Source organism: Glycine soja, chromosome 15, assembly GCF_004193775.1.
Source record: "Glycine soja cultivar W05 chromosome 15, ASM419377v2, whole genome shotgun sequence".
NCBI lineage: Eukaryota > Viridiplantae > Streptophyta > Magnoliopsida > Fabales > Fabaceae > Glycine > Glycine soja.
This window is the reverse complement of record NC_041016.1, coordinates 50705110-50732198: the sequence shown is the minus strand read 5'-3', so window position 1 is coordinate 50732198 and position 27089 is coordinate 50705110. Positions and strand designations below refer to the sequence as shown.

The following is a 27089-nucleotide window of genomic DNA, read 5'->3' as shown; positions in this document are numbered from 1 at the left end:
GTGCGCTAAGCATGAACTGTGAGCTAAGCGAATTGTGTTTGGTCCAATAGTCAATTTTGTATATACTTTTATTTCTTTTATTTGGGTTCAATTAAACTTTAGATTAACAAATTCAATTAAGGTATCATAAAATTATTTAATTTATTAAATATAAAAAATATAAAAGAAATAAATGTTTGTAAAATTGATGATTAAATCAAAGTTGTGAATTTTCTAAAATGTATGAACTAAATAATTGGATCAAAATCACAAATTAATAATTAAATGAGGATCAAAATTGTAATTTATCTATTAAAAAGGTATGTTTTTCGTGCTTCAGAAATAAAACACAACAGAAAAAAATAAAAAAAGACTATCTCAGTCTTGTGAACTGAATTCCAGAACCAAATGAACTCCGGAAGTTTAATTTGATACATTATAAAAACTATGAGTTAAAATAACACTGTGGTGTATTACTTTAAAAAAATTGATACATGTATCATTACTCATTAGTAGTATTCTTTGATTGATATGCAACATCATGCTCATCATTAGGGACCAAATGACCTACAGTACACACATTGTCCACTGAATGAAAGGAATGACCTATACATTAGGTTTTTGTTCCCACATTGTGTCATTGAAGGTAGTTAATGCAAAAATCAGCTAATAGCTATGAGCTATAATAGAGCTTTGATTCAGTTCACACATAAATAATTAATTCCATGGTCTTTTGGGGTGTCAATTAAGGGTCAAAAATACTGTTGCAACTTGTGCATGTTGCGGGTCCATCCAGTCAGTTGAAGGAAATATATCATTCATAGTAGATGCCAGTGGCTGATGATAATGATATATATAGTGAGGGGATCATAGCTAGATTGTGTTATTTTTTCTTTACATTGTTGCAACAGCCAAAAGCCATAATTGATGTTCATCACACGGGATGTGCAAACAAACACATTATGCAGAATAGTATCCAAAGTCGACGCACCCGATAGTCTTGCCTTTTGCTTATTGAGTTTGTTCTCAATCTACCTTGCTTTGTGTCCTAAAACTTGATATGTATATTATAATACTTCGTGGTCACAGACAGATCAGTATAAAATCCAATCATCATACCTTGTTTAGTGGTTAAAATATCATGTATACGAGGGAACCATTTTGATTCACTTGAATGAAATAATGATTGTAATCATTATAACGTATTTGGTACATATACGAAGTATTAGATTTAGGTTACACTTGGTATCCTGTTAAAGAAAAAAATGTTACACTTGATAAAAAATAACTCATAAGTTGTATCTAAGTTAAAAAGTTAAATTTTAGTTAAAAGCTATTAAGTTGGTTTATTGAATTATGATTATTTGATAAAAATTGATTATTAACCCAATAAATAAATATAAATAACAAAAAATGATTTATTTATATTAGTTTTTATGCTAAATGATCATTTTGATCTTGTATCTTACTTTTTTTAGCTTTTTTCTTTATCTTTTGTCATTGTAAAGCTAATGCTAAAATAAATTTGTTTCATCATTCAAAAACCCTAATATAATCTCATTTGTTCTAAATTGAAAATCACAAAGTAAAAAATTGGTTGTTTCCATAGGTTTTGATGGCAGAGGCAACGACAAAGGGGCTAAGGGATAAGCGATGGTAGAGGGTGACATGGTGGAAGTTGAGGGTGTGCTCTAGGTAGAAGTCACGCCGCACCATGTTGGAGATGTAGTGGAACACACAAGGAAGGTGCAATGGTTGCGGTAGGCAGTGATGATGCAACCCTTTTTTGTGATTAATTCCATCCTCCTTGTCGATGGTGACAACCTCTTAATCGTCGTAGAGGTGGTAGAAGTCCAATATGAGCTTAGCGTTGTAGGAGTCTGTGGTGATCTCCATGTGCCACATCACGACCATGTTGCGAAAGAAAGAGAAGAGATTTGAGTAGGAGTTCGTGATAGTGCATGACAAAGGTTCATAGTTGTGCACAATGAAAGGGATGAAAATCTCAATAGTGAATGGGGTGTAAGAGGAGGAGATCGGACAAGAGGAGATGATGGAGAAGGGTTTTATAAGAGTGGGATAAACGTGACAAAATGAATTTTCATTTTGTGGCAACTTTTAGCCGCCGGTATTTGAAAACTATTAACGATGTTAACTTTAAACTAATGGAATGACAATTTTGAATCAATGAAAAAAGACTAAATTGTAATTTTGATTCCCTTTTAATTTTGTATCCATGATTTTGGTCCTTTATTTTTTTTTTCAATTTAGTCCCATCTTTTAAGAAAATATGTAATTTTGGTACAATAGTTAATTTTGTATATATTTTTATTTCCTTTTCTAGGTTCAATTAAACTTTAGATTTAATATATTCATTTAAGGTATCTTCAAAAAATAATTTAATTGATTAAATGTAAAAGAATATAAATGAAATAAATATATACAAAAATGAGGATTGAACCAAAGTTGTGGATTTTCTAAACTGAGTGAACTAAGATAAAAACAAGTGAACCAAAATCACGAATCAGGAATTAAATGAGGACCAAAATTGTAATTTATTATCTATTACAAAAAAATATGTTTTCTATGCTTAGAAATAAAACACAAACAAAAAGAAAACAAAAAAGACTATCCTAGCCTTATGAACTGAGTTCCAGCTGCATCAATAATCAAATGAACTCTAGAAGTTTGATACATTAAAAAAAGTATATGGGTTAAAATAATACTCCTTACTTTCCATTACAATTATTGTCCTCTGTTGTTTTACACATACCCCACAAAATTAATAAATAAATGAAAGAGAATAATGATTTTATAAAATTACCCTTATCATCTTTATTTCATTTTTTTTTATTTTGTAGCTCATATCATTAATATTATAAGGGATATAAGTGAAAAAAGTAATTAATATTACATTAAAATTAAAGTTAAAATGAAAATTATTTTGGGACAAATTTTGTTTTCTTACAAGACTATTACTATGGGATTGAGGGAATATTACTTTGAAAATTTTGATACATGTATCATCAGTATGCATTACTTTATCATCTAGTATTTAATTGTTGTACATTTATCTTAGTTATTTTAATTTTGCTGTATAACATTATCATTTTCAAAATCCAAACAATTTACCACCGTTTTCAAAAATAAATAAATGGAATCAATATTTAAAGTTAAATATTTTGTGATTTATGTTGGTTGGTTTCATGTAGTGCCAATAGATGTTAGATCAGAGACTAGTTAATGAAGATGCAACTATCATCATAGGAGGCATAGTCCTTTTAATATTCCTGGAAAAATAGTACTTGATCTGCAAAAAAAAAAGTTTTGTTAAGGTTCCCCTCCCCAAAGATTCCTCTACCCCATGATAGACCCCCTCTGTCGTCGTTTACCCTTGGACATTACTCGGCCTTCCATCTTTGTCCACTTGCCCGTTAAATCTGAAACCAAACGAGGCGACATCCTTGAAAGATCGATCCTTTGTGAAAGTTTTCTTAAGTTCATACAACTTCCTTGTAAGCCAACTCTTAAAGCCCTGCTACAATGGCAATTTTATCTCCATCAAAATCTCAAAATCAGAATACAAAGTAGGCCTCCTCAACTAAAAGAACAACCTCCACATTAGGATAATATTGTCAAAAGGGATCCCTTCTCTCAAGGTCACCAAAATCATAGACAAGCTCTCTAAGCTATGGAAACCAATCAAACCATGGAAAGTCACTATGTTAGGGTGAGGTTTTTTTGAATTCAATTTTGCATTTGTTGAAGACATGCAAAGCTTTTGGAAAAAAAAGGGTCTGGAACCTCTAACCAAGCCTTCTCAAGCTCCTTCAATGGAGCAAATATTTCAACCCCAATAAGATGAAGATGACACACGCATAGACCTAGATTTGCATCCACTATCTCCCTTAGCAGTATTGGCGGCCCCAAATCTTGTTTGAAGTCGTGGATGGAATGGAGATGCCTACTATGATTGACGACTCAACAAGGAACATATTTTTCGGTCATTCTGCAAGAGTCTTGGTCAATGTTGATCTAGCTAGCATTCTATCAGGTGAAATCCTAGTTGAAAGGGACAAATTCACTTTTTTTCATTTTTGTTGAATAGGAAATGCTCCCTTTGTTGAATAAGGACAATTTTACAGTAATTGTCAAACAATTAGGCATGACAAGGCTCAATGCAAAAAGAAAGAGTCTCCCTCCTTATTTGGGGAAAACAAATAGCAATTGCCCATAGTAAAAAAGAACTCGTCTTCTTCCAATGCGGAAACATCAACCACACATGAGCCCCTGAGCATTAACAACACTAAGCTCACTATCCTACCTTTTTCATCGAATATAGAGGTTGTTGTAACAATAGAGAATAATGGACAAGTGTGTGCAGAGCTAGATGTTTTTCTGGTAGCTCTCCATTATATCTCTTTTTTAGAGTGACTTGGTATTAAAAGTGTTTTATCTGAAGTTCAACTCAAGACTTTTTGGTTGTTGGGTGATGGTTCCTCCATCACCTTTTGGCGGGATAAATGGCTCTCACAACCCATTGTTGAAGTTATAAATTTCTCCCCTTTTTTTTACTCACGTAGGAGCCACGATTGATCTTTTTATTCATAAAAATTCTTGGTTGGTTCCTAATTTAATTAAAGGCATGTTTCCGAAGATAGGCTTGTTTGGAACAACTCCAACAATGGCCATCTATCTCTTGAAGATGCCTACTATCATATTCAGAAGTCTTCTGCCCCTCAATCTAGTTTTAAGGACCTTTGACACTCTCAAATCCCACCATTAACTTCTTTCTTACTCTGGTAGATCATGCATGGATGAAAACCTTTGGTAGAGAGGTTGTTACATTGGCTCTATGTGCAACCTCTATGAGGGCAGTTATGAGTCTTCCAAGCATTTCATTTTTCAATGTCCTTTTACTATTAGAATTTGGAATTGAATCAAGTATTTATTTAATTGTGTCATCAACCTTATCTCCATTAATGAGCTTTTCTCCTTCATTACTACTAGTTGGTCCAAACATATGCAGGACATCACTTTGGCAGTAGCTACTTTTGTGTCTGGGCCTATATGGCACTACAAAAACAACAAGCGCTTCAATAACAAAGTCGTCTCCTTCCACTTAGTTATTGCATTGATAATTGGGAAAACTAGAATTATATGTAATGCTTCTTCAGCTTGTATGAACTCTTCTATACAACAATTTGTCATCAGGAAGCAACTTGGTATTTTGGATCATCATAGACGAGCAAATCACAATTCTTCAATCACTTGAACCCCCTTTGCAAGGATGGGTTAAGTGCAACACTGATGGCTTTGCTAAAGGCTCTCTTGGCTTCGCGAGTTATGGCGGCATCTTTAGGGATCACTCAACTAACTCTCTTGGTTGCTTTTCTCAAAATTTAAATGTAAATAATTCCTTTTTTGTAGAGCTTATGGGTTCCATCTTAGCTATTGTGATAGGTTTTTACAGAGGCTAGTTGAACCTTTGGCTGGAATGTAATTCAACTCTGATAGTTGAGTCCTGCAACAATCCTGACTTAGTTCCATGGTTTCTCAAAAAATAGATGATGTAATTGTATAGATTTAACTAGACAAATGCATTTTGTGATAGGACATATTTATAGGGAGGGAAACACTTTACAGACTTGATTGCATCCAAAGCTCATTTGTATGACAACTTTCATTGGTGGGATTCTATCCCTTATTTTCTGGTCTTAGATTTTAACATGAATAAATATGGTATTACAATCTATAGGTTTAGATAGTTTGCCTTGCCATGGGTTTGGTCTTGCCCTTCCCCCCCCCCCCCTCCCCTCATGTGTTTTATTATCATCTATTTTTTGTTTATTAAATTTTCCTGATTGCCTATTTGCTGTTTTACACCAAAGGTGCCAACATGGTTGGGATGCTCAACATTTTCTTGCCTTAAGTGTTCGTTTTTAAAAAAAACTATCATTGCAATCCTTTAAGCAGAAATAAGGGAAATGCGTGTTATTAAGCTAGCAACGAAGGCATGCAGGTGACGTTAGAATCACGATTTCTATCAACAAGAGTGTTAACATAAAATAATATAGAGGAAAAGATTTCTCATCTTTACTCATATGACAAATCTTGAGCAACAATTTGAAGATGTTCAAAGCTCCACATAAAATTTGTTGATATCTTTCTTGAGCAATTTTTAACATTCAATCAGTGAAGCACCCCTTGAGAAATAACAAGGAACCCAACTACACAAGGAAAATACTTTAGGTTATCAAAGTTCTAATTCATTTAAGATGAGAAAATGTTTTATAAATGCAATGAAGGATAATGTAGAACGCAAAGCAAATGGCCACAATAAAGAAAATGAAGGATACTTGTGTCAACTAGATAAGCCCCAAGTTTGATAGAAAGTAAAATTTAAAGAGTGGTGACAACAGATCCTTGAACTATGGGATCTATGTTGTGTCTCGATTATTCAAAGGACTCAGTTTTATTTGTCATTCAAGGAATTAAACATGACCTCTCGCTACATTTATGTTTCTAGATTATCTTTTAACATATCAAATCTTTATTATAGATACTGATATTACTTGAGCTTAATCATTAAAACCTTCATAAGTCAAAGTTTTCCAAAAAACAAATTAATTAGATAGTGATATTAATTTTGGTGACTTGGTTCTCTCTTGAACCACACTTTGTTAAGGTTATGAGTCAATTAATGCATCTTGTGTATCCACACTTTAAGAGTTGTTGTCATCCTTTAACTTGATTTTTTTACAAACAAGGAAAGGTTTCCTTGGTTGTTATAGGAAGAGGGTTTCCTAGGTTTTGATAATTAGTGTGCTCCCAAGTTTGTAGGGTGAGTGATCCTAGTGGTAGCCTCGGGTGTGTGATCCTTAGTGGGTGATTATAATGAATAGTAAAAAGTGTGTTCAGGATTCGGTTATCAAGATTGGACTCCTTAGTGTAAAAGGGTTGTTGCATTGTTTATTTTTATCTGATAGTGGAGAAATCTCAAGCTCGACTTGAGGATAGGATGTAGGTCATAGTTGATGGTTGAACTTGTATATAGAGGCAACCTTGAGGGTGAGCAAGGTAGGTGACTGCCCATGGCCTCATTTTTAGAGGGGCACCAAATATTTTTTAGGTAGTTTCATAAATATTTATATAATTAAAATTAAATAAATTTTTTATCATATGAAATAAAGCAATCATTGGTCATTAGTCAACTCATTACTAATGAGTGATGTTTCCACACTCTCTCTTTAATTGGTCAAAATTTATTGAAAATTACAAAATTTGATGGGTCCAATATCACATTTAATGATTCTCACTCCTCATTTTGTAGTTTTCAATAAATTTTAACTAGTTAGAGAGAATGTGTGTGTGTGTTTGAAAGAGTATGTTAAAAAGTATTTTCCTGACACTCCTCATTGATAAAATATACATGGATATAACACTAAGACATTTGGCATGGTTGCAACAACACCCAATAAACGAAACTTGGAAATATGCTAACACTCCTCTTTATTTTTGTGTGTATCGAACTTGAATCCAATCTCTTATGGTTATTGTAATAAGACAATTACCATAGAGACTAAATTATCAATTATACTTCTCTTTAATAATAGTGAAAGAAGATCGCCAATAATAATAAAACCAAATTAATAAAATAATGACAAATAAAAATTATAGAATGAAAGATATATGTGTGTTAATCTATTCATACATAATTCCTTCCAGTTGCTTGTGTGGATACTTTGTTTCACTTCTTAGGAATCATGTATTATGTGTCTACTATAGGAACCTATTGCGGCATAAAAATTTAAAGTCAGCCAAAATATGTTTCCATTAGCCTTATCTCGACAAGATCCTAAAATAATGATGAAAATTTATGTCAAGAAAAGGAATCTACTCCTTGGCTATGGATTCCCAAGCTACTTCGGAAAACGCTAGGTGTAGGCGAACGAAGAAGAGAAAGAGAAGATAGGATTTTGCATGAAATGTAATGGTTGAAATGCTATAAAGGTAAGTAGTAAAGGAAAACAATAAAGGAATTGTTGTAAAGGAAAACTTTAAATGAAAGCAATAAATGGTAGAGATTGTAAAGAAAATTGATAAAATAAGTGCATGATAAAATAGGCTTGTGTTTTCGATTGATTGTGTGTTGCTAAAACATTAAATACAAGGCCTATTTATAGGCTACAAACTCAAATCCCCTATTGGACCATATTTTTCTACTTAATAACTTCCTAGAAAGTGGTTTGGGAGTTACACAACTAGGTTTGTGGGTCATTCGGCTAGTTTTACAATGATTCAACTAATTCTGCCAGTTGATTTCGACAACCAACAGTTGATTTCGACTAACATTTCAGCCAACTAATTATGAGGCAAGTCTATCTTCTGGTAACTAATCCTAAAATCTAGGCACATTCTCCTCTTTGCACAAGCCAACTAATAAGTTATTTCAAACGTTGAAGAAGATGGCAACTGCTTCTTATTTTTTACGGAGAACTATCATTGATTATTTTTGACCGCTAGTAGTCATTTGAATATAAAAAAATATGGAAATATCATATCTTTATTAAATTATATCTGATTTAATTCAGTTAATTTTCTTATGCTTTAAGTTAGCCGAAATCTATCATTTAGCTAACATTGTAAGTAGTCGAATTAACCTTATTCATGTTCAACTAACACTAAAGGTAGTTGAATTTCCCACTTGGGACGTAGCTGACTTGATCTTCTACTCATTCAGCTAACCTTAAAATTATCCAAAATTTTTCAATTCGATTAACATTGTAGGTAGTCGTATTAACCTTGTCCTTATTCTGCTAACCTTCTTGTTTGGCTAATATTGGTAGGTCGTCAATTTTGTATTCAACTAAACTAGCCTTCACGTCATCCAGTTAACATAAAAGATAGTTGAATTCCACCTTAGCCAGCAACCATTTTGTTGAATCCTTAATAGTTGAATTTTTCAACACAATTTGAGTGTAACAGGACCTTAGATGAATCTTGTAAAAATTGTAAGTTTGTGTTTGCAAGTATTTAAGTGACTAACAATTCTTGATTTTAATCATATTGTCTTGAAAGGTAACTTATAACATGAAAACATAAACTTCATGTGTCATCTTTTATCCTTGAGATGTCATTTGTTTTATTTCATTGAGAAGCTTTGTAATGACCTTTTTTTGTGTTTATTACATCCACCTTGTTCACCATGTTGTAACAAATTAGCCTTGGACCGTTTAAGCCCACATTTTTTATTCTTGCATAAGAAAATTACCAAGCATTCCCTCCTTACTTATGTATCAAGTGTGTTGCCTAACTCATTTTTCATTTTCTACAAATCATTCATTTTCCTTTGTGGTTCTTTGATTTTCTTTGGCAACTAACCAAAACAATTACTTCCTACTCTTCTAGTATGATGCCAACACACAAAATTTAGTTTCAACACTTCGCTTAAATGCCCATTCATTTTTTACAATACCACTTTTCCTCATTATCCGGCCACACTTGTTCAAAATGATTAAGCTTGTCTCCTTTTTTCTTTTGTCCTTTTTTTATCCCTAAACTCAAACAAGTATAGGAATAGTTGTAATACGATCTATGTCTAGTCAAGTTTCAGACCCATGTTTCATTCCATCTCACCATCCAGGAAGAATTGGCAAGGGCACAACCCAACCTTTCTTACGCTAAATTTGTAGGCTTCCATTTAATTTGATAAATCAATAGATTACAAATCTTAGATCAACCAACAATCTTCCAAAGCTTGTAACCAATAGTCTTAAGATCCCCCACTTTTATCATCCTAGCTTAAAATCTCCTTTAAGTCTCTTATGCATGCATAACCAGTGAAAATTTGTATATGGTCACATCTGATCTTTAGTAACATTTTTTTGCTTAATATTTAGTAAAAATATTGCTAAAAGCTTTTGTCCACATTTAAAAAAATGTCACAAAATATCAATAAATGTCAAGAAAACACATTAATAACATTTATTCATATTTGATGACATTTTTTAAATGTTGCCAAAAGTTTTTAGCAACATTTGTACTAAGTGTTACATAAAAAAATGTTGCTAAAGGTCATATATGTACTAGTGAGTATATGTACTCTTTGGTCATCCTTAGGTTGAGCCTAAAGGCATGAAGTGATTATTTTCATCTTGATTTGTCTTTAGCCTTTTATGTTTATGCGTTTGAGCTTAAAGGGTTGTATATCTCCAATCGTCATTGGGTCAAGTCCAATAACTAATGTAAGCGGGTAAAATCTGATGAACCTAGCATGTGGGACTGACAGCCATTACAGCCAATGCTTCACTTAGATTAATATTCTACAATTATTATATTTTACCATATCTTATCAATTTAATCATATCTTATATTATGGATATGAGTGACTCGGGTGGATTGAGTTTTGTCTATTTTTTCATTCAATCCGATTAAACTTAATTGAGTTGGATTGGATTGAGTTTACGTTTTTTTTTGTCTATTCAGTCTAGTGGTTGGTTATCAGATTGAGCGATTAAAAAATTTGTCACCTCTTTGAAGTCTTTGAAAAGAAATTAAAAAAATCCTCAAACTGAAAAATAGTTAGGACATATTTTTTTTACAGAATAGTAAGGATATTTTAAAAAATCAATATTCATAAATATTGTACTATTTATATGATAAACAAAAAAAACCATAAATATATACGCATAGTATCATTCATTAGACAATGTATTACCTTAAAATAAATAAATAAATAAATAAAATTCCAAAACAATGTGTTACCTTAAAATAAACAATATATTACCTTGAGAATGAGATGTGTTTAGTTTAGAGTTTATATTTGTATTTTAATTGTATATGGTTGGATTAAGTTTTGTTCGGATCTAAAATTTCAAACTCGTCACCCAACCTAATTTTAATGGAATTTATTAAACTAAAAACAATTCAATCCAATAACGTAATCCTACTCACAAAAATCTAATTGAATTAGACGGATTCAGAGGTTGAGTTCAATCCACTTTTATACCTATCTTAATATCTTATATTATCTCTGAGAATCATGGAAGTAAAAATACAATCAGATTTTATTATATAATATTGAATAATAACTATATAAGATTTTATTATATAATATTGAATAATAACTATATAATAAAAGCTAGTATAGAAGAAAGAGAGATTATACACTTACATGCTTTGGATAGACAACCTTGTAGAGAAAACCTATACCTAAAGAATTTCAAACTACCCAATAGTGACCATATTAGACGCCTATTTTGACTTTAAAGACAACCATAAATAAATGATAAAAAAACAAGTGAGGTGAATTATTGCTTGTGACTTTTCCCTGGATATAATTATGTAAGCTTAATGTAATATCAATCTTCATATTTGATCTTCAAATAAGTACCAATGCCCCAATTGTAGACCTCTCATTTCCTTTACAGTCAACGCCAAATATACAACGTTACTCAATCCATTTGTTTGCTTCAGGTTGTTCAACTCTTTATATATATATATATATATATATATATATATATATATATATATATATATATATATATATTCCAAATTGAGATCCTTCGCGTCTAACTTGTTATACAATGCCCTTACTGCATGTGTGGTGTCCAAGCCCACGACAATTCCATAAACCTCTAATTTAACTATACATAATACAGGTGACACAGAATAATCTCCGATATAAGAAAAAAGGAAATTGTTAAGAATTTTTATCTCTTAATACAACTTTACTTTTAAATGATAGAACTTTATGACTACTCCCTTCAATCTCAAATGTAAATTAGTGATTTTATTTTTTTAAAATATAAGCAAATATTAATATCTATGTTTTATTTAATGAAATTTTCTGTAAAATACCCTTCATTTAAGAGTTAACAAGTTTTTAGTCTCTAATACTTTTTGAAATTTAATTTTTAATTCTTAAACTTTGTTTGACTGATTAAGATCTTCAATTTTTTTATTAAGATTTTTAGTTCATAAACATTTATTTAATTGGTTAAGGTTCAAAAAATTTTAGAAATTGTAGCTTTTAGTCTATGAATAAAAGTTTGAACCTATTATTTTTATTTATTTAATGAGATTTTAAGGACTAAACATTGATTTTTTTTTAAAGTTTAGGGATTAAAAATTTTAATGAAAAAAAGTTGAAAAATATTAATTGATCAAACAAAAGTTTAAAAAATAAAAATCTTAATAAAAAAAGTTGAAAAATCTTGAATACTCAAATAAAAGTTGAAGGACTAAAAACTTAATTAATCCTAATAATAAAGTTTAAGACCTTTTTTTAGTTGACATCAAGTTTGAATGAATGATAGTTTAAGAAAAATATTTATTTTTTAATTAAAAATAATATAATTTAATAAGGTTAACTAATTTTTTTAATAAATATGAAGTATATTTTTTTCTCTTATAATCGAGGCGGGAGGGAGAATTATTTATTATATTAGAAAACAAGTTAAATTTCAGTAAAAAAAAAACCAGAAAAGAAGTTAAATAATGATAGGTAATAATAAAGAAGTTTTATCCTAAGCCATGGTTTTAATTAACTATATTATTAATTTTATTTACCAAAATTCTAAAGTTAATCCAAGCCACAATAGCAACCTCAATAGAAAAAAAGGGGGAAAAGTCAAAAATCAAATCTTTCAGGATTATATCACAACATTCAATTTTGTACAACATCAGATTTTAATCAGGTTTTGTGAGGGAAGACAGAGACTATTATGAAGTGGAACGTGCTTATGTGTCGGACAGAGACATTTTTGTCTCATCACATTTCATGATCTGACGAAGAGAATTCACAAATATGACAATGACAATGACATTTTTTTCTGGGACTGAATATGATGGTGACTTAAACCCATAAATAATTAAACTAGTATGCTACTATTTTTAAATCCTCGTACACTAAAATATTACAAATAATAACTTCCAGATCTATTGACTTTTTTAACTGCACCATCTGGACCGCTTTATGTATAATTCATGTTAAAAATAAGTTTAAAAAATGCAGGTTATATACTGAGTTTCTATTATTGTGAAAACAACACAAGTAGAGGTCAAAGCTTATATTTGGCAATGATTAATAATTTTAGAAGAAGAAAAAAAGGGTTTCTATTTTGAAAAGTTTTATTTGAAATTAGGAAAAAAATAAATGGTTATTTTTCTAAAATAAATTCCCTGGGTCAGCTACTAATTACCCAACCTTGACCATGATGGTACATCAGCCTAATAAAGTTCATTAATTAATGCTAGTAAAATCTTCTAAATGACTTCAAATTCAATAATGAAAACCATAGTATTGCATAGTCGCACTCATGTTTTTGAATCTAATGAGAGAAGAAAGACTAGTGGTGTAGATGTTGCTGGTGACGGTCACACTCTTCTTTAGCTTGACACCTTCGTCAACACATAAAAAAGTTTGCTTTGCTTCTTCAATTATTGCTGCTTCCCCCTCCAAAAGTTGCACAACTACTTTTCTCATCTCAACACGATTCCAATCTGAACAGTGCTACATTTTGACAACAACAAATCAACAGCACCAAGTACAACTGTTTTTGAAAAGAAGGAAAAACAAGCAATTTAATTTTGTGTTCATAAGTTTTTTTTTTGTTTTTTTTACAGAAACAAACTCAAGGGATTTCGTTCATAATGAGATCAACTATACATGGAGGAAATTTATGTAAATATTGGAAATTAGGATAGGATGGAGCTACCCTTGCAAGAGCATAAGCAACCCCATTACTTGTCTTCAAACAAAACCTAATTTAAATGTTGAATTGACTGCAAGAAGCTTTTTATATTCAGCAATCATAACGATGAATTGGAATGTCAATTTAACCTTTTTTTTCATAATGAGTTAAGTCATTTTTAGTAAGCTAATGTACTTAAAAAAGATAAGTTATAAAGTTAATGATTCAATTAGTGTAAAATATGACATCGAAATATAAGAATTAATTATTTAATTTTAAAATTATTAACCTGTTATATTTTTATATATATAATAACAATAATCTTTCAACTTAAAAAATCAAGTAAACTACTAAAATTATGCAATTTATGTTGACCTTAAAACTCTTTAAAAAAAAAAGTTGACCCTAAAATATATGTACATCATGTACGTATACCACAGTTTTATAGTTAAGAAAATGTTTTGACACTGTACATGGGGTTATTTAGGATGTGATTATTCTAGTTTAACACGTGATCTCAAGTTTAAACTCTTATTATGTAATTATGTTAAATATTTAAAAGAAATTATCACCTATAATAAATCTATTCAACGAGGGATGCATCCAGAAATCTATAACAGTGAGTATTTTTTTATGTTTTGATATTATTAAAATATTTTGAGTCATTATATTACTGGTGTAAAATATTTTTTCATAATATTAGCTATTAACTTGAGAATCTAACTAATTATCTTTAATGGATTTTTTCTTTCAAATATATTTTTTTTATCCATAAAACTCGAATAGAGATTTAAGATATTCAAACTTAGTTCTACTTAAAAAAAAAATGTTGGTTAGTTATTTATACATATAATTTCTAATAAATAATTATTTAATAATGACTTTTTCAAAAAATATTGACTAATTTTGTACATAAAACTTAAATGATTTTCATTTCAAACAATAAAAAAGAAAACGTGAATCTTAATTTGTTTTAAAAGATTGTTGCTAAAGATTCTACCTATATATTATAACTCATTATTTCTGTTTCAAAGAAAAATCTTTTGGACAAAACAATTAAACAAAAAAAAAACACATAACAATAATCTTATAATCAAAGAAGATAAACAATCTAATCACATATAAAAATAATTAGAAGTTAATTATTAGTTTCATAATAATAATAATAATAATAATAATAATAATAATATCTGATGTTAATAATATATACAAGTCTTTTGATTTGTTATAGTATGATATATTCAGAGAAGAATTTAAGGGAACATATAAGAAGGAGAACATGAAATATGTAATAAAGTTATTAAAATTGAGAGTATACTAGATTTGTGGGAATTTTAAAGACTCAGACTCACAACTTCATATAATAATAAAAAAAATATTTATAAATAATATATCAATTAAACATTTTAAAAACATAATAGAGTAAAATAATAAATTATAAATTTCACAACACTTAAATATTTAGGTTTAGTAATGCATTACTATTATATAATAACTTATAAAGATGATAATAATGATAGAATATTCCCATCAAGGATTTGATGTTGTTGAGGAAGAATGATTTTATGTTGTTAGAGGTGGAGGTTCTTATATTCATGAACAACACACCAAATTAATGGAGATATGTTAATTCCTAAATGCACAAACAACAATCCAAAACCATCCATATTTTAATCTAATTTTTTAAACTTGCTGATTCACTTGTTTTGTAGTAAACTTAAGAATCTATCAAATTTGTATTGAGTTTATAAGAAATAAATGAACTTATAAACTTGTAAGAATTAACAAATAAATTAAGAGTTTGATAGCATGCATTCAACACAATTTTTCACTAACACAATTCTTAAACATGAGCAACAAGAAACCAACCTATGACTCACAATTCTATTAAATTTTATAATTTCACAAAAAGTCAGGAGGGGCCAAGGCCTCCTACACCGACACATACGTCTGGCCCAATATAACTAAAGTAGGAATACTTATTCTCGTAGAAGATACAAGTAGCCCATAAAAAAAATAAAAAAAATAACATGTTAACCCACTATGTATCACCACACAATTACTTGAATGATCAAAAGTAAATTAGTTTCTCAGATCTAAAAAATATAGTGATGGTTATATTAATTTATGGATATGAAATATATATTTAATTATCAAAATTATAGTTATATGTGTATTTCATCAATGAAATCGCTCTTCTTTATTCGTGACATGAATGTAGAGGAACTAATAAACAAAATGTATGAAACTCAGGAATTTCAAAAGAAGTATATACAAGTTTGATATTTTAAGAAATTAAAGAAAGTATAGGATGCTGCCGACAATTACTATTAAGAAGGGAAAGAATAAACGAAAAGTAATATTGGGGACCAAAACGCCACCGCAGCTGCAAGTTCATATGTTCAAACTCTATGAAATCCACACACAATTTCAAATGGAATTATTGTAAAAAAAAGTTATAAAAGAAGAAAGTACTTTCAACATAAAAACGAAGCAGTTAGCTAGGTTAAACTCGACAAATGATGAGGTCGGGAGGAAAACCTAGTCATGTTCAATTAATTAGGTTTAAGTATTTTTTTTTCTTTATGTAATTTAATGTTTTTTTATTTTCATTCTTATAATTTTTTTGTTTTAATTCTTATCAAATGTATTTATTTTATATATTTTTCGTTCTTAAGACATTTTAGATAATATTTTTTTTATTATTGAAAATAATTTTCGTCTTAAAACGTTTTATATAATATTTTAAGGATAAAAAAACATGTTAAAAAAATTATATATATTTCAAATAATTAGTGCATGTTAAAAATGTTTTTAAAGTAATTATTTTATCATTTTCTCAAAATTTTAAAATAATTATACACAGTTAAAACAATTAGTTAAATATGCTATTAACTTATCATTCAATAGATAAATTATAAATTTGTTTTTTAAGAGATACTTAAACTACATGCCTTTTTGAAAAAAAAATTGAGCTCCTCTTTCTTTAAATATTAAAGTGTATTTTAAATGTGATTAAATCACATATTGTCAATTTGTCTCTTTCCAAGGCTCATTATCAAATAGTTCAATTCAAAAAGAGATATAAAGTTGAATCAGGTGATTAAGAAAGAAAGAAAAAAAGTCCTAGAATTTCTTTTGTTAAAAATAACTAACCATAGAACTATATACCGTTCGTATTAAGCTTACAGAAAGGAGTAGTTGGAGCACACCATTTCACTTCCTTGGTGTTCTTCAAAATACTACTGCCAGGGAAAGAGATTTTCATAGTATATATGCAGAAGAGACATAATCTGGTTGAGAGAAAACTAAAGAGACCAATCTTCATCTTGAAAAACATTTGCATTGCGACCCTTCCAAAATTGTCTAGCAGGTAATACCGAACATTTGACCTCTAGAATTCGTGAGGTTTGAAACGCAGCCACTCAGCTTCGTTGATTGTGAAGAAATTGCAGTTGACATCAAAATGGAGCTTCCCCCAGATGACAAAAGCATTAGAGTGTGAATCCAAGTTTTGTCTACTACTCCACCACACCTGCAACACGAAGTAAAGAAGGAAAATGACGCTTAAAGCGAAAAAGTTGGTGTGTAAACATCCTCTATAAGTGAACCAAAGGAAGTGTTTGAGATTTTATAGTAATGGCAGCTTCCAAACCCAAGCCCAGCTTTCCTTCTTGCAGGAATATCACAGTCTAACCACCTATGAAACACCGACATTGACACGGACATAGACACGTGGATACCTGTCAAACACATCAAACTTAACCCAGACACAAGTGTCGGTGTCAGTGTCAGACACCAAACACGACAAAGGACTGAAGTTGTGGTGTTCGTGCTTTATAGCTAACCACTTGAAGGAAGACTTAGCGGAATAAACTTTTGTATAAGATGGTGCCCAAATAAAGGCATTTGAAAAAACCACACGAAGAAGCCATCCCTTAAAGAATCAAAGGCTTTCAGTATAGTAGAGCTTCAAGTGTATGAGCTCCCTGGGAAAAGATTAGAGTTCCTTAAGTATTTATTAGATAATATTCAAACCCACAATTTATCCAGGTTATTTATGAGATCCCATGCATGCTTCCCTAACCCTAACAAAGAAATGTTCTGTTGTCTAGCATTCACCTGCCTTTTTTTTCGGGCTTATATAGTAATGGTTCCCTAACCCAATGAGAGGTATTATAATCCCACACAAAAACACTAACCGTCGTATCAATAGCATCACAAGTACCTTTTGGAAAAAGAAAATTTTGCATGGTATAGTTAAAATGACCCTGCCAACTCTACTAAGCAACTTACTTTTCCAACCCGCAAGCTTAGAAGTAATATGATCCAATTAAATGAAATTAAAATCCCTTTTCTTCACCATGCCAATTAAGATTGGGAAACCAAGATACTTTCCAAGATTAGAAAGTGTGAGGGAAACCCATAATAGAATTGAAATGGTCATTCTCAATATTGGAATCATTCTTGGAGGCATCGGAATGGGATTTTTCCATATTCACTTTCAACCCCGAAGCAACACAAAATTTTCCATCACCATGCGACTCCTTAGGTTGTCATGAGGATAAACAAATATCACTTTTTTTTCTTTTTTTTTTTTTGTTAATCTTGGGTTCTAGAAATGGTTTCACCATATTGTTCCATGAAAAGCAGGCTTGTAAGTTGTAAAACAGACAAAGCAAATATAACAACAATGAATTTAAGAATGTCCACGAAGAAATATCAATAGAAAAGGAAAGGAACAAATGAAATTTTGGCTTATTTTCGACTTACAAGTCATAAGACTCATTTCATTTGTCCTATCGCAGCTTTGAAACTAGTGTCTCGATCACGACTAAAATTATGAGAAATTTTTTGGCTCGACTTTAAAATGTGGTTACTGTTCAAAAGATCATTATTTCTATTTAGTAAAAAAAAATAGCAATAGTTGTTTCTTTCTCAATTATAAGCCAATTCCCTCCCGTTGCTTTATCAAGGAACTTTTTAATTGAAGTTTATTCTAATACGCTTAGTTCAATTTACTATTATTTTATCATTCAAATCAGTTCAATGCTATAATAAGCAGGTAGAAATGACATACCAAAAAAATGGAAGAGAACATTTAATCTCTTTTTCTACACTTACATGAATTACCAAAAAAAAAAAACACAAATGATTATAAAATAACATGGAACGAGAAATCACCAAGAAAATAATAAGTAAAATGTGTATATTAATTTTAGAAAATAATACTCTTTTTCTATGACTTTTTTTGTGAATATAAAGAGTACAAGAAAAAATATTAGAGAAAATGTCGTTAACATTCCTCTTAATTTTAATGAAACTAAAAATGCCAAGTGAAAAAATAATGACTGAAGGGCAGGTAAATGTGGAACATCTGAGAAATTATTACATGATTTCAGAACATTATGTGTTCAGAACCATGTAAAACTTCACGTAAATAATTGAGATTTTTAATTTACAAAAAAGAATTAATAACACCAAATTGAGAGTCACGTGGAGATTGATTGGGACCATGATGATCATAGGCCATGTAATAATATAACTATAATTTGATAGCATATTTTGTTTTACACCAAGAAACAGAAAATGTGGTGTAACAGATACTTTGTAGTATACATAATAGTAACCTTCTGTCAACATGATAATTCCCTTTTCATGAAGGACCATCATGTAAACCATCTCCTCCTAGACTCATTTGAAACTGATCTTAAAACATCAATTCTACTCAAAGATGAAGAGTAAGATGAAATAATCTGCACACTATTATCGGTTGTCTGGATATTGGAGTCTGTAACAGTATAAATGCTATCATTCCTACTTGAAGAAGATACAGAAGATGAGGCTGCAAAAGTGGTAGCAGCAACATCTGGAGTATGACTCTGATTGGTTTGTGGCAGCAATGCTAAATTGTGAGTCTTTATTGACATAGTGAAGATTGAGATGCCAGATGCTTCACCAGGGACTATGACCTCAAATAAATTTTCTGTAAAATCTTAGAATTAAATACCAACGGAAGGGATGGAAAAAAAGTGGCTCCTTGCACTAACAACCTAGAAAATAATGGGAAGGACTATGCTGATTACATTCTGTCTTCCAGTGAGAATGAGTGGCCAAAATATTAATTCTATCAATTTTACTGTAGGAGATTTCTAACTAAACTCAGTCACCTAATCCAACAAAGAAGTTACCAAACCACAGCAAGTCCTAGATTGTAGAAGAAGCTCCTCAGTATCTGAACCGCTGCCTAATACTCTCAATTCTATGTGGACGAGGTCGAGCAGGAACTGTCAAACCAATTTCATTCGATTCAAACTTGCCATTGTTATCAACACTTGCATTGCCATAAATTGGGATAATTCCTTCTTCAGTGACATCTCCTTTACAAACCGGACATTCCCTCACATTTGAATAAGCATATGACAACTTATGAAAGCATGGCCAGCAAAACAAGTGACCACAAGAAGTCAAAACTGGATCTCTTGCCTTGTCCAAGCATATATTACAATGAAACAAATTTGTTGCAAAACCCTCACCCTGATTGGTTTCCACACCCAATGCTTTAGCAACCAAATAGCTAGCTTTCCTTTTACCCATTCTCCCACTTCCCATCATCTCGCCTCCAACATCAACACCACCAAACTCTTGATGCACCCTGTCTTCTTCAGCTTGAAGGTCAGCTACTGTTACCGATTCTCCTGCATAGTTAGTTATCCGAATTGGAGCCTGACTCGGTCGCCACCTCTGACGCTGCCTAGCCCTGAAAACTACTGCTTCTAGGCATCTAATACGCTCTTCTATTTGGCCCAAATGCTCCATCACAAACTTCAATTCTATGCACAGGTTTGTCCCATCAACAACTCATTTCAAATGTATCCATGCCTTAACACAAATAAAACCAGATCAACGTTTCATACATCATACACAGCAAATGAATGATTACCAATACATAAACAAGATCACCACCAGACACATTGCATAGGGCACAATGGAATTGAGGGTCACCATTCACCCACATTTACTCAAGCGAATCAAACATTTCATACCCAAAATCTGTATTGCAACAAACATTATTGATGTTCTTTTAGTTTACAATGGTAATTTTAGAAAGCGTGATGATCAATGTAGATTCATTTTCTCCTTTATCTCATCTTCTTTGTATCTCTATTTTTATTTTTCATCACATCACATTACATCATTTATCACATCTATCACTTTTCTATTTCTCTCTTCCTTCCACTCATATACCCTAAAACGGGAGTCCGTTCTTCTTTTCCCTTCTAGGACTTTCATTTTTATTTTTGTGTTCATTTTATTTTCTTTGTTGGATTTCCATTTGAACCTGAACAAATTTGAATGCGCACAAAAAGTATTTCTAACAGCAAATCAAAGTATCAAATATACACTAAAAAAAAGATTGGTGTATTTAGGAAAGATTCAGATTAAGATTTACTCATCCCAATCTGATTTAATGTCATATGTTATGTTAAAAAGTATAACTTTTTAAATGATACTTATCATCCTTACTTTTTAAGATTAATCTTCATAAGAAAATGTTACCGATAAAATAACATATTTTGCTTAAAAGTATTTATTATTTTTCTTTGTAATTGATTTGTATTTAAAAATTTTCTCACTTTTTTACTATGCAATATTTCTCAATTTTTTCAACTTGAGTTTCTCTCATTTTCAACACTCATTTTACAAATCACATTAATATATTCTTGTAACAATTTCTTGTGCTTTCTCTCTCCAAAAGTTGATTTTTTATCTTATCTTTCAATAACTTCCTTAGCACATATCCTCAACAAAACCATACATTTTTCCATAATTGTTAACCTTACAAATATATCTATAATCAATAAAATGATACAAAAGAGAGTTAACGATGAAATTTTTTATAGATTATCATTTGGTTATTAATTTCTCCAATACTCTTTTAAGATTCTTTCTATTTTTAGAAATTTTTTGAATTTCAAAAGTATTAATTAGTTTTTTTCACCATAATATTGGTGTAGAATATTTACCACATTTAGTAAAATTTCTCCTTTTGACTCTAATTTTCATCCACAAGATTAGAACTCAAGATCTTGGCTCTCATCATTCAGGTTTTTGATTTTTTTTGGAAGACAAAAGCTAAGTATTATATATATATATATATATATATATATATATATATATATAAAAGCTAAGGAAATTATTAATGTTAATGTACACATCCTTGTTTTTTAAAGTATGGGTGTATTAGCAAACATTGATGTATTTTAAAATATTCTTTAGATATAACTTGTTAATGCATTCATTAAAAAAATGAGTGTGTACATTAGCAAATCCTATAAGCATTTGCTAACATACATCCTTGATTTTTAGTATAAGTGCATTAGTAAGTTAAACCATTGTATATTTTAAGATACTTTCTAGTTAAAAGTTGTTAACGCATGCATGCTAAAAAAATAAGAGTATCTATATTAGCAAAGCCCTATATATAAAATGGCAATGCAACACAAGATGTGCAAGCGACTACCTGGTGTCAATACAAACGTATAAAGTCACCAACCAAAGTGGTTATTGGCTATATCCACGACCCTGAGAGTATCATGTGGTTAAGATATATTAATAAGTGAATTCCATTATAAATTTATCCTAACGAACCTATGCATAACAAAATAAATGTGATTCCACTGACCACATCCCCACAAAATTACAATTTATGACCCCCCCTCCGGTCCACACCACTCAAACCAAAATAAATGTGCTTCCACTCAAAAACCTTCAACCAACAAATGCCTACCCCAAAATACGTTCTAGATGGCTGGATACATTGTTGATATTTGTAGTACAACCCCACGTAGCTTCAAAGTTCGAATCCAATTCTAAATCAAACGAGATGTCTCACTATAGTTCAGCCCCCACTAATTCATTGTCTTTCTAACAAGCAAGCTTCAAGTTGGCTACTCCACTATACAAAAGAATATTTAAAGTGTTTCCCATAATTTTTTTTTGCCAAGCCCAAGAATAGAATAGAACTTCCTGTAGAATGGAGTCAAGATCAAACATTTTTGGCCTAAAAATAACACTACAAGAAAATAGGTAAATAGTGACTGAAAAATCAGTCGCTATTATAGACAAATCCGTCGCTATATGAATCAGCAACTAACATTCCTTCTATTCCAAAGTGTCAATGTTGTAGCGCACCAGATCATGACCCATAAATCTTTCTGCCAAACATTATAAGCCCCCCGATGGTGCTGTCGGAAGTGATCAAAAGGCCTCTTAGGTAGTACAGTATAAACACCAATTCATTTGTAACACTGATGCCAAATAGGTATAACTCTCGAACACCAACAAAGAACGTGAGCCAAAGTTTCCTCATGCACATGGTACCACGGACACAAAGAATCCAAAATAGCATGTTGAATCAACCTCTTCTTCAAATCATACTTTGATGGTAGCCTATCCAATAAAATCCTCCACACGAAACGTTGTACTTTTGCTAGTACTGTGAGGTTCCTAATACTGTGAAATGACTCGTCACTTTTCCCACCATAATACAAGTCAAACAGAGCAACCTAAGCAGTATTTACTGTGAAGTTCCCTTCTTATCCTTTCCTTTTTTTCCCTTGATTTTAGGATTTTGTTCATGTTTAGTTAGATCTCTTTTTACTTATGGTATAATTGGTTAATAATAATGTTTAAACCTTGATTGGTTTATCTATTCTATAAACGTTTTCTCTTATTTTTGAGTATCAATTACGATGCATAATGTTTTTAGATGCTTGATCACCTTTCAAATGTTGTGTTGACTGATTTTTATGCTAATAATAATGAGATATAAGTAGTAGGCTTCTTGCGTTTGATAATATAAGGAAGTTAATGGACATCTTTGGGCAATTGCTTCCTGCACCCATTTTTTGCTTATTGCACCCCAAATGTTTTTAATTCCAATATTTCCCTCCTTTATTATGGAATAACCATTGTGGAAGTGTATAGGTATTCTAGAATAGTTATTCTAGAATATGATTTTCATATCTTGGAATAGGTTTTCCAAATTACTAACACTTTTGAAATAACTATTATGTAATATGATTTTTATATTCCAAAATAAATATTCTGGAAGTGTATAGGTAATCGTATTTTGGAATAGGGTGGAAAATTTTCCTACACCCCTCTGCTTCAAACTCAGGCCTCTTTTCTCTCACCCACCAACATCTTATACCACAACGATCACCTCATCATAGTCAACAAGCACCATTGAATCTACTACGAGACCCTCATCTCTTCCCTCACCTCCCAATTACACGAGCTTCATCAAATGCACTGATGACCCAAAATGGTGTCGTCCTAGTAACCCTTCCATCTTTGTCATTGCAGAAAACCTTTGTCCTCCAAGCTATGCTCTTCCAGCGACAATTGCGGGTGGTGCAACCCTTTGAGACTGCACTTCGACCTCACCATGCCCATGCATAGCATCGCATTGACATTGTCCCCATATTTTAGCGTATACACCACCCTCTTTGGTCTCAACGTTGTCGACGTCACACCGCCACTTATGTAAGAGAAAACAACCTTGTTAAAGAAATCCTCAAAGATCTCGGCCGTGCAAGAGGAGTAAAGGAAGAGGAGGTGCTAGGGTGCAAATGCCACAAACAATTTTGTCCGTTCAAATTATTATGGGGTGCAGGAAGCAAAATTAAGAGGTTGTAGGAAGCAAATGCCACAACTTTGTTTATGTGATCTTTGCTTAAATTTCATTAACCTTATGGCCTTACTTAACTATCTATAATATATATATATATATATATATATATATATATATATATATATATATATATATATATATATATATATATATAACTGAATTTAATATTTCTAATTGCATTAGTGAAGAATTAAGTTGTTGACATCAATGTTGTGTGTGTGCGCCCATGTGTTTTAGCATGTTTTAAAATATTTATATTAAGTTGATTTTAATTCATATGAACAAGATAACAAATGATTTTGGATTAATATACAATTTTATATATGTGATCTATGTGAAAAGAACTTTAAATCCAACGGTGAGTTTTAAAAAATATTATTTAGTTAAACATTATAAAATGGTGTAATAGTTGTCAAAGTTACACCAATATAATTTGATATCTCTCTCTCTCTCTCTCTCTCTCTATATATATATATATATATATATATATTAATTTTGATAATTTTAATATTAAGTAGTAATGTTCTAGTTATGATATAATTTTTTTAAAATTAATAATTAAGGATAAAATAAAATAATAAGTTATTATATATGTATATTAGTATACACAATTTTTTAATTTAATTTTATTCAAATTATTGTTATAATAATAATAATAATAATAATTTTATTCTTATAAATTCAGGCCATAATGTACTAAATATTCATTACGAATAATAAATATAAAATATCTATAAAATATGGAATAATAATATAATTATTATTATTAATATTAATAACATTATCTTTTAAAATTTAATAAAAATAATAGATATAGTAACATATGAAAAATAACATGTAATAATATTAAAAATAAAGAGTAATGAATATACTAAATAATTTATTTTTATAAATTCTGGCCATAATATACTAAATACTCATTATTTATAATAAATATAAAATAGCTATAAAGTATGGATATTATTATTATTATTATTATTACTAATGTGGGTTAAACTTAAGTTTATTTACTGTGTTTACAAAAGCATCCCAAGTCTTACTTTTACGTGCAATGCATACATATTTTTGAGAATAATCAAACATGTCACCAATAAGTTTACTATCCAAACTGAATTTGGAAGAACTCAATCAGAAAATCAAACATAGTCTCATTTATACATAAGTTAATTTTAATTTATAGAAAAAATCATTTTTTCTCCTGTAAATTTTTATGGAAAAATTTATCTAAAAAGATTTGTATCCTTAATATATATATATAAAATAAAAATAAGTGTTACTATAATATATTTTAAACAAGTAAGAAGAATTACTGTAATGAAAGAAGAAAAAAAAACAAGAAAATCTTGTGAATTTCAAAGATAACAAATGGTTGAATGTAATTTATTGTTTTTTTTTTAATTGAGAGATGTTAGTAGTGAGTGAGAGAAATTCAAATTTATGATCTCTTCCTCCTTTCTTCAATCTTATAACTTTTTATTGTTTCTTCTTTTAAATGCATGTAAGTTATGGTACTGGTAAATGGTAATTAACTCCTTTTCTTTATACTGTGATAGATGCTAGATTAATGCTCTGGTGGTACTGAAATTGTAGTTTTACACGGCTCTCATTCCTCCACAGGGACTGAATCCATTCACTTTGTACAAAAGAAAATGTCTGATATATAGCTGTCTCGAACTTGCATAAGATATGTTTCTGCAAATAGATAATGCAATTTTGATTAAATATCATTTAAAATGAAAAATCAGAATAATGTTATATATCGCTTTGGATTCATGCATGGTACTCACGTAAGTTCATTTGGCATTGAGCATCAAGTGACACAAGACTGGTTGTGGCTACTTGCAGCCTCCAAGGAAACTTCCTAGTTACCTTTAAAGCATCTTACCCAAACATTCACTTTAGTATTTAGAAGTACATAAAAAGAAAAAAGTGACTCTTAGTGATATATTTATGTTTAAATGTTATTTTTATAATATTTTTATGTTAAAATATCATTTTGACTCGTTATCTTTTCCCATGTTTCTATTTTCATCATTTATATTTTTAAAATCTCATAATGTTAATTGCGAATGGATCCAAAAATATTCATTTCTTTCATTAAATGATGATGTAATATTAATCTTATTATTAATTTTAGTACTTTTCTGATGGTTCATTTTTTTGGAAATTGTTTGTCTAAAACATTTAATAAGTATCAAACAATATAGTCAGATATGGGTATAAATTTTCAATACATATTAAATGTTTTAAATAAGAGAGATATAGAAAGAGAAAAAGTGAAAAAATAACTAATTCAATTCTTCTCTAATATTAACAAACTAATAATTAATATTTATTGATAAAAAAATATCTTAAACAACTAATTTTTGATAGTTTTGAATCCATTACAAAGATACAAATCAAAATAAAACTTTTAAAATACAAAAGAACAAAATAAAAAAAATGTAAAAACTTACAAAATGATATTCAAATCTATTATTTATAACACTTTCCATATATTTTTTTAAAAGAGGGGCATCTTTCTATATCCATCACAATTCATTGATGTTATCTTATATTTCTCTCTTTATCTTTTCGCAACCTTCTCTCTTCTTATTAGAGATTATTATAAAAAGAATACTATCACTTTTAATTCTTTTTTCTTGAATATCTTTTCATGATGTGAACAGATAGATATTTTTCCTTACACTACATTTTGATATTAAAATTAAAGT

At 30.1% G+C, this 27089-nt stretch overlaps 1 protein-coding gene across 1 annotated transcript; it reads right to left on the bottom strand.

Annotated features, from left to right (window-relative positions):
• Nucleotides 1-19199: 19199 nt before the first annotated feature.
• LOC114387798 (E3 ubiquitin-protein ligase RMA3-like) lies at nt 19200-20878 on the bottom strand. Its single transcript, XM_028348002.1, has one exon. The coding sequence runs from the start codon at nt 20493-20495 to the stop codon at nt 19905-19907; it is 591 nt and encodes a 196-aa protein (XP_028203803.1). The 5' UTR covers nt 20496-20878; the 3' UTR covers nt 19200-19904.
• Between the last annotated feature and the right edge of the window lie 6211 nt (nt 20879-27089).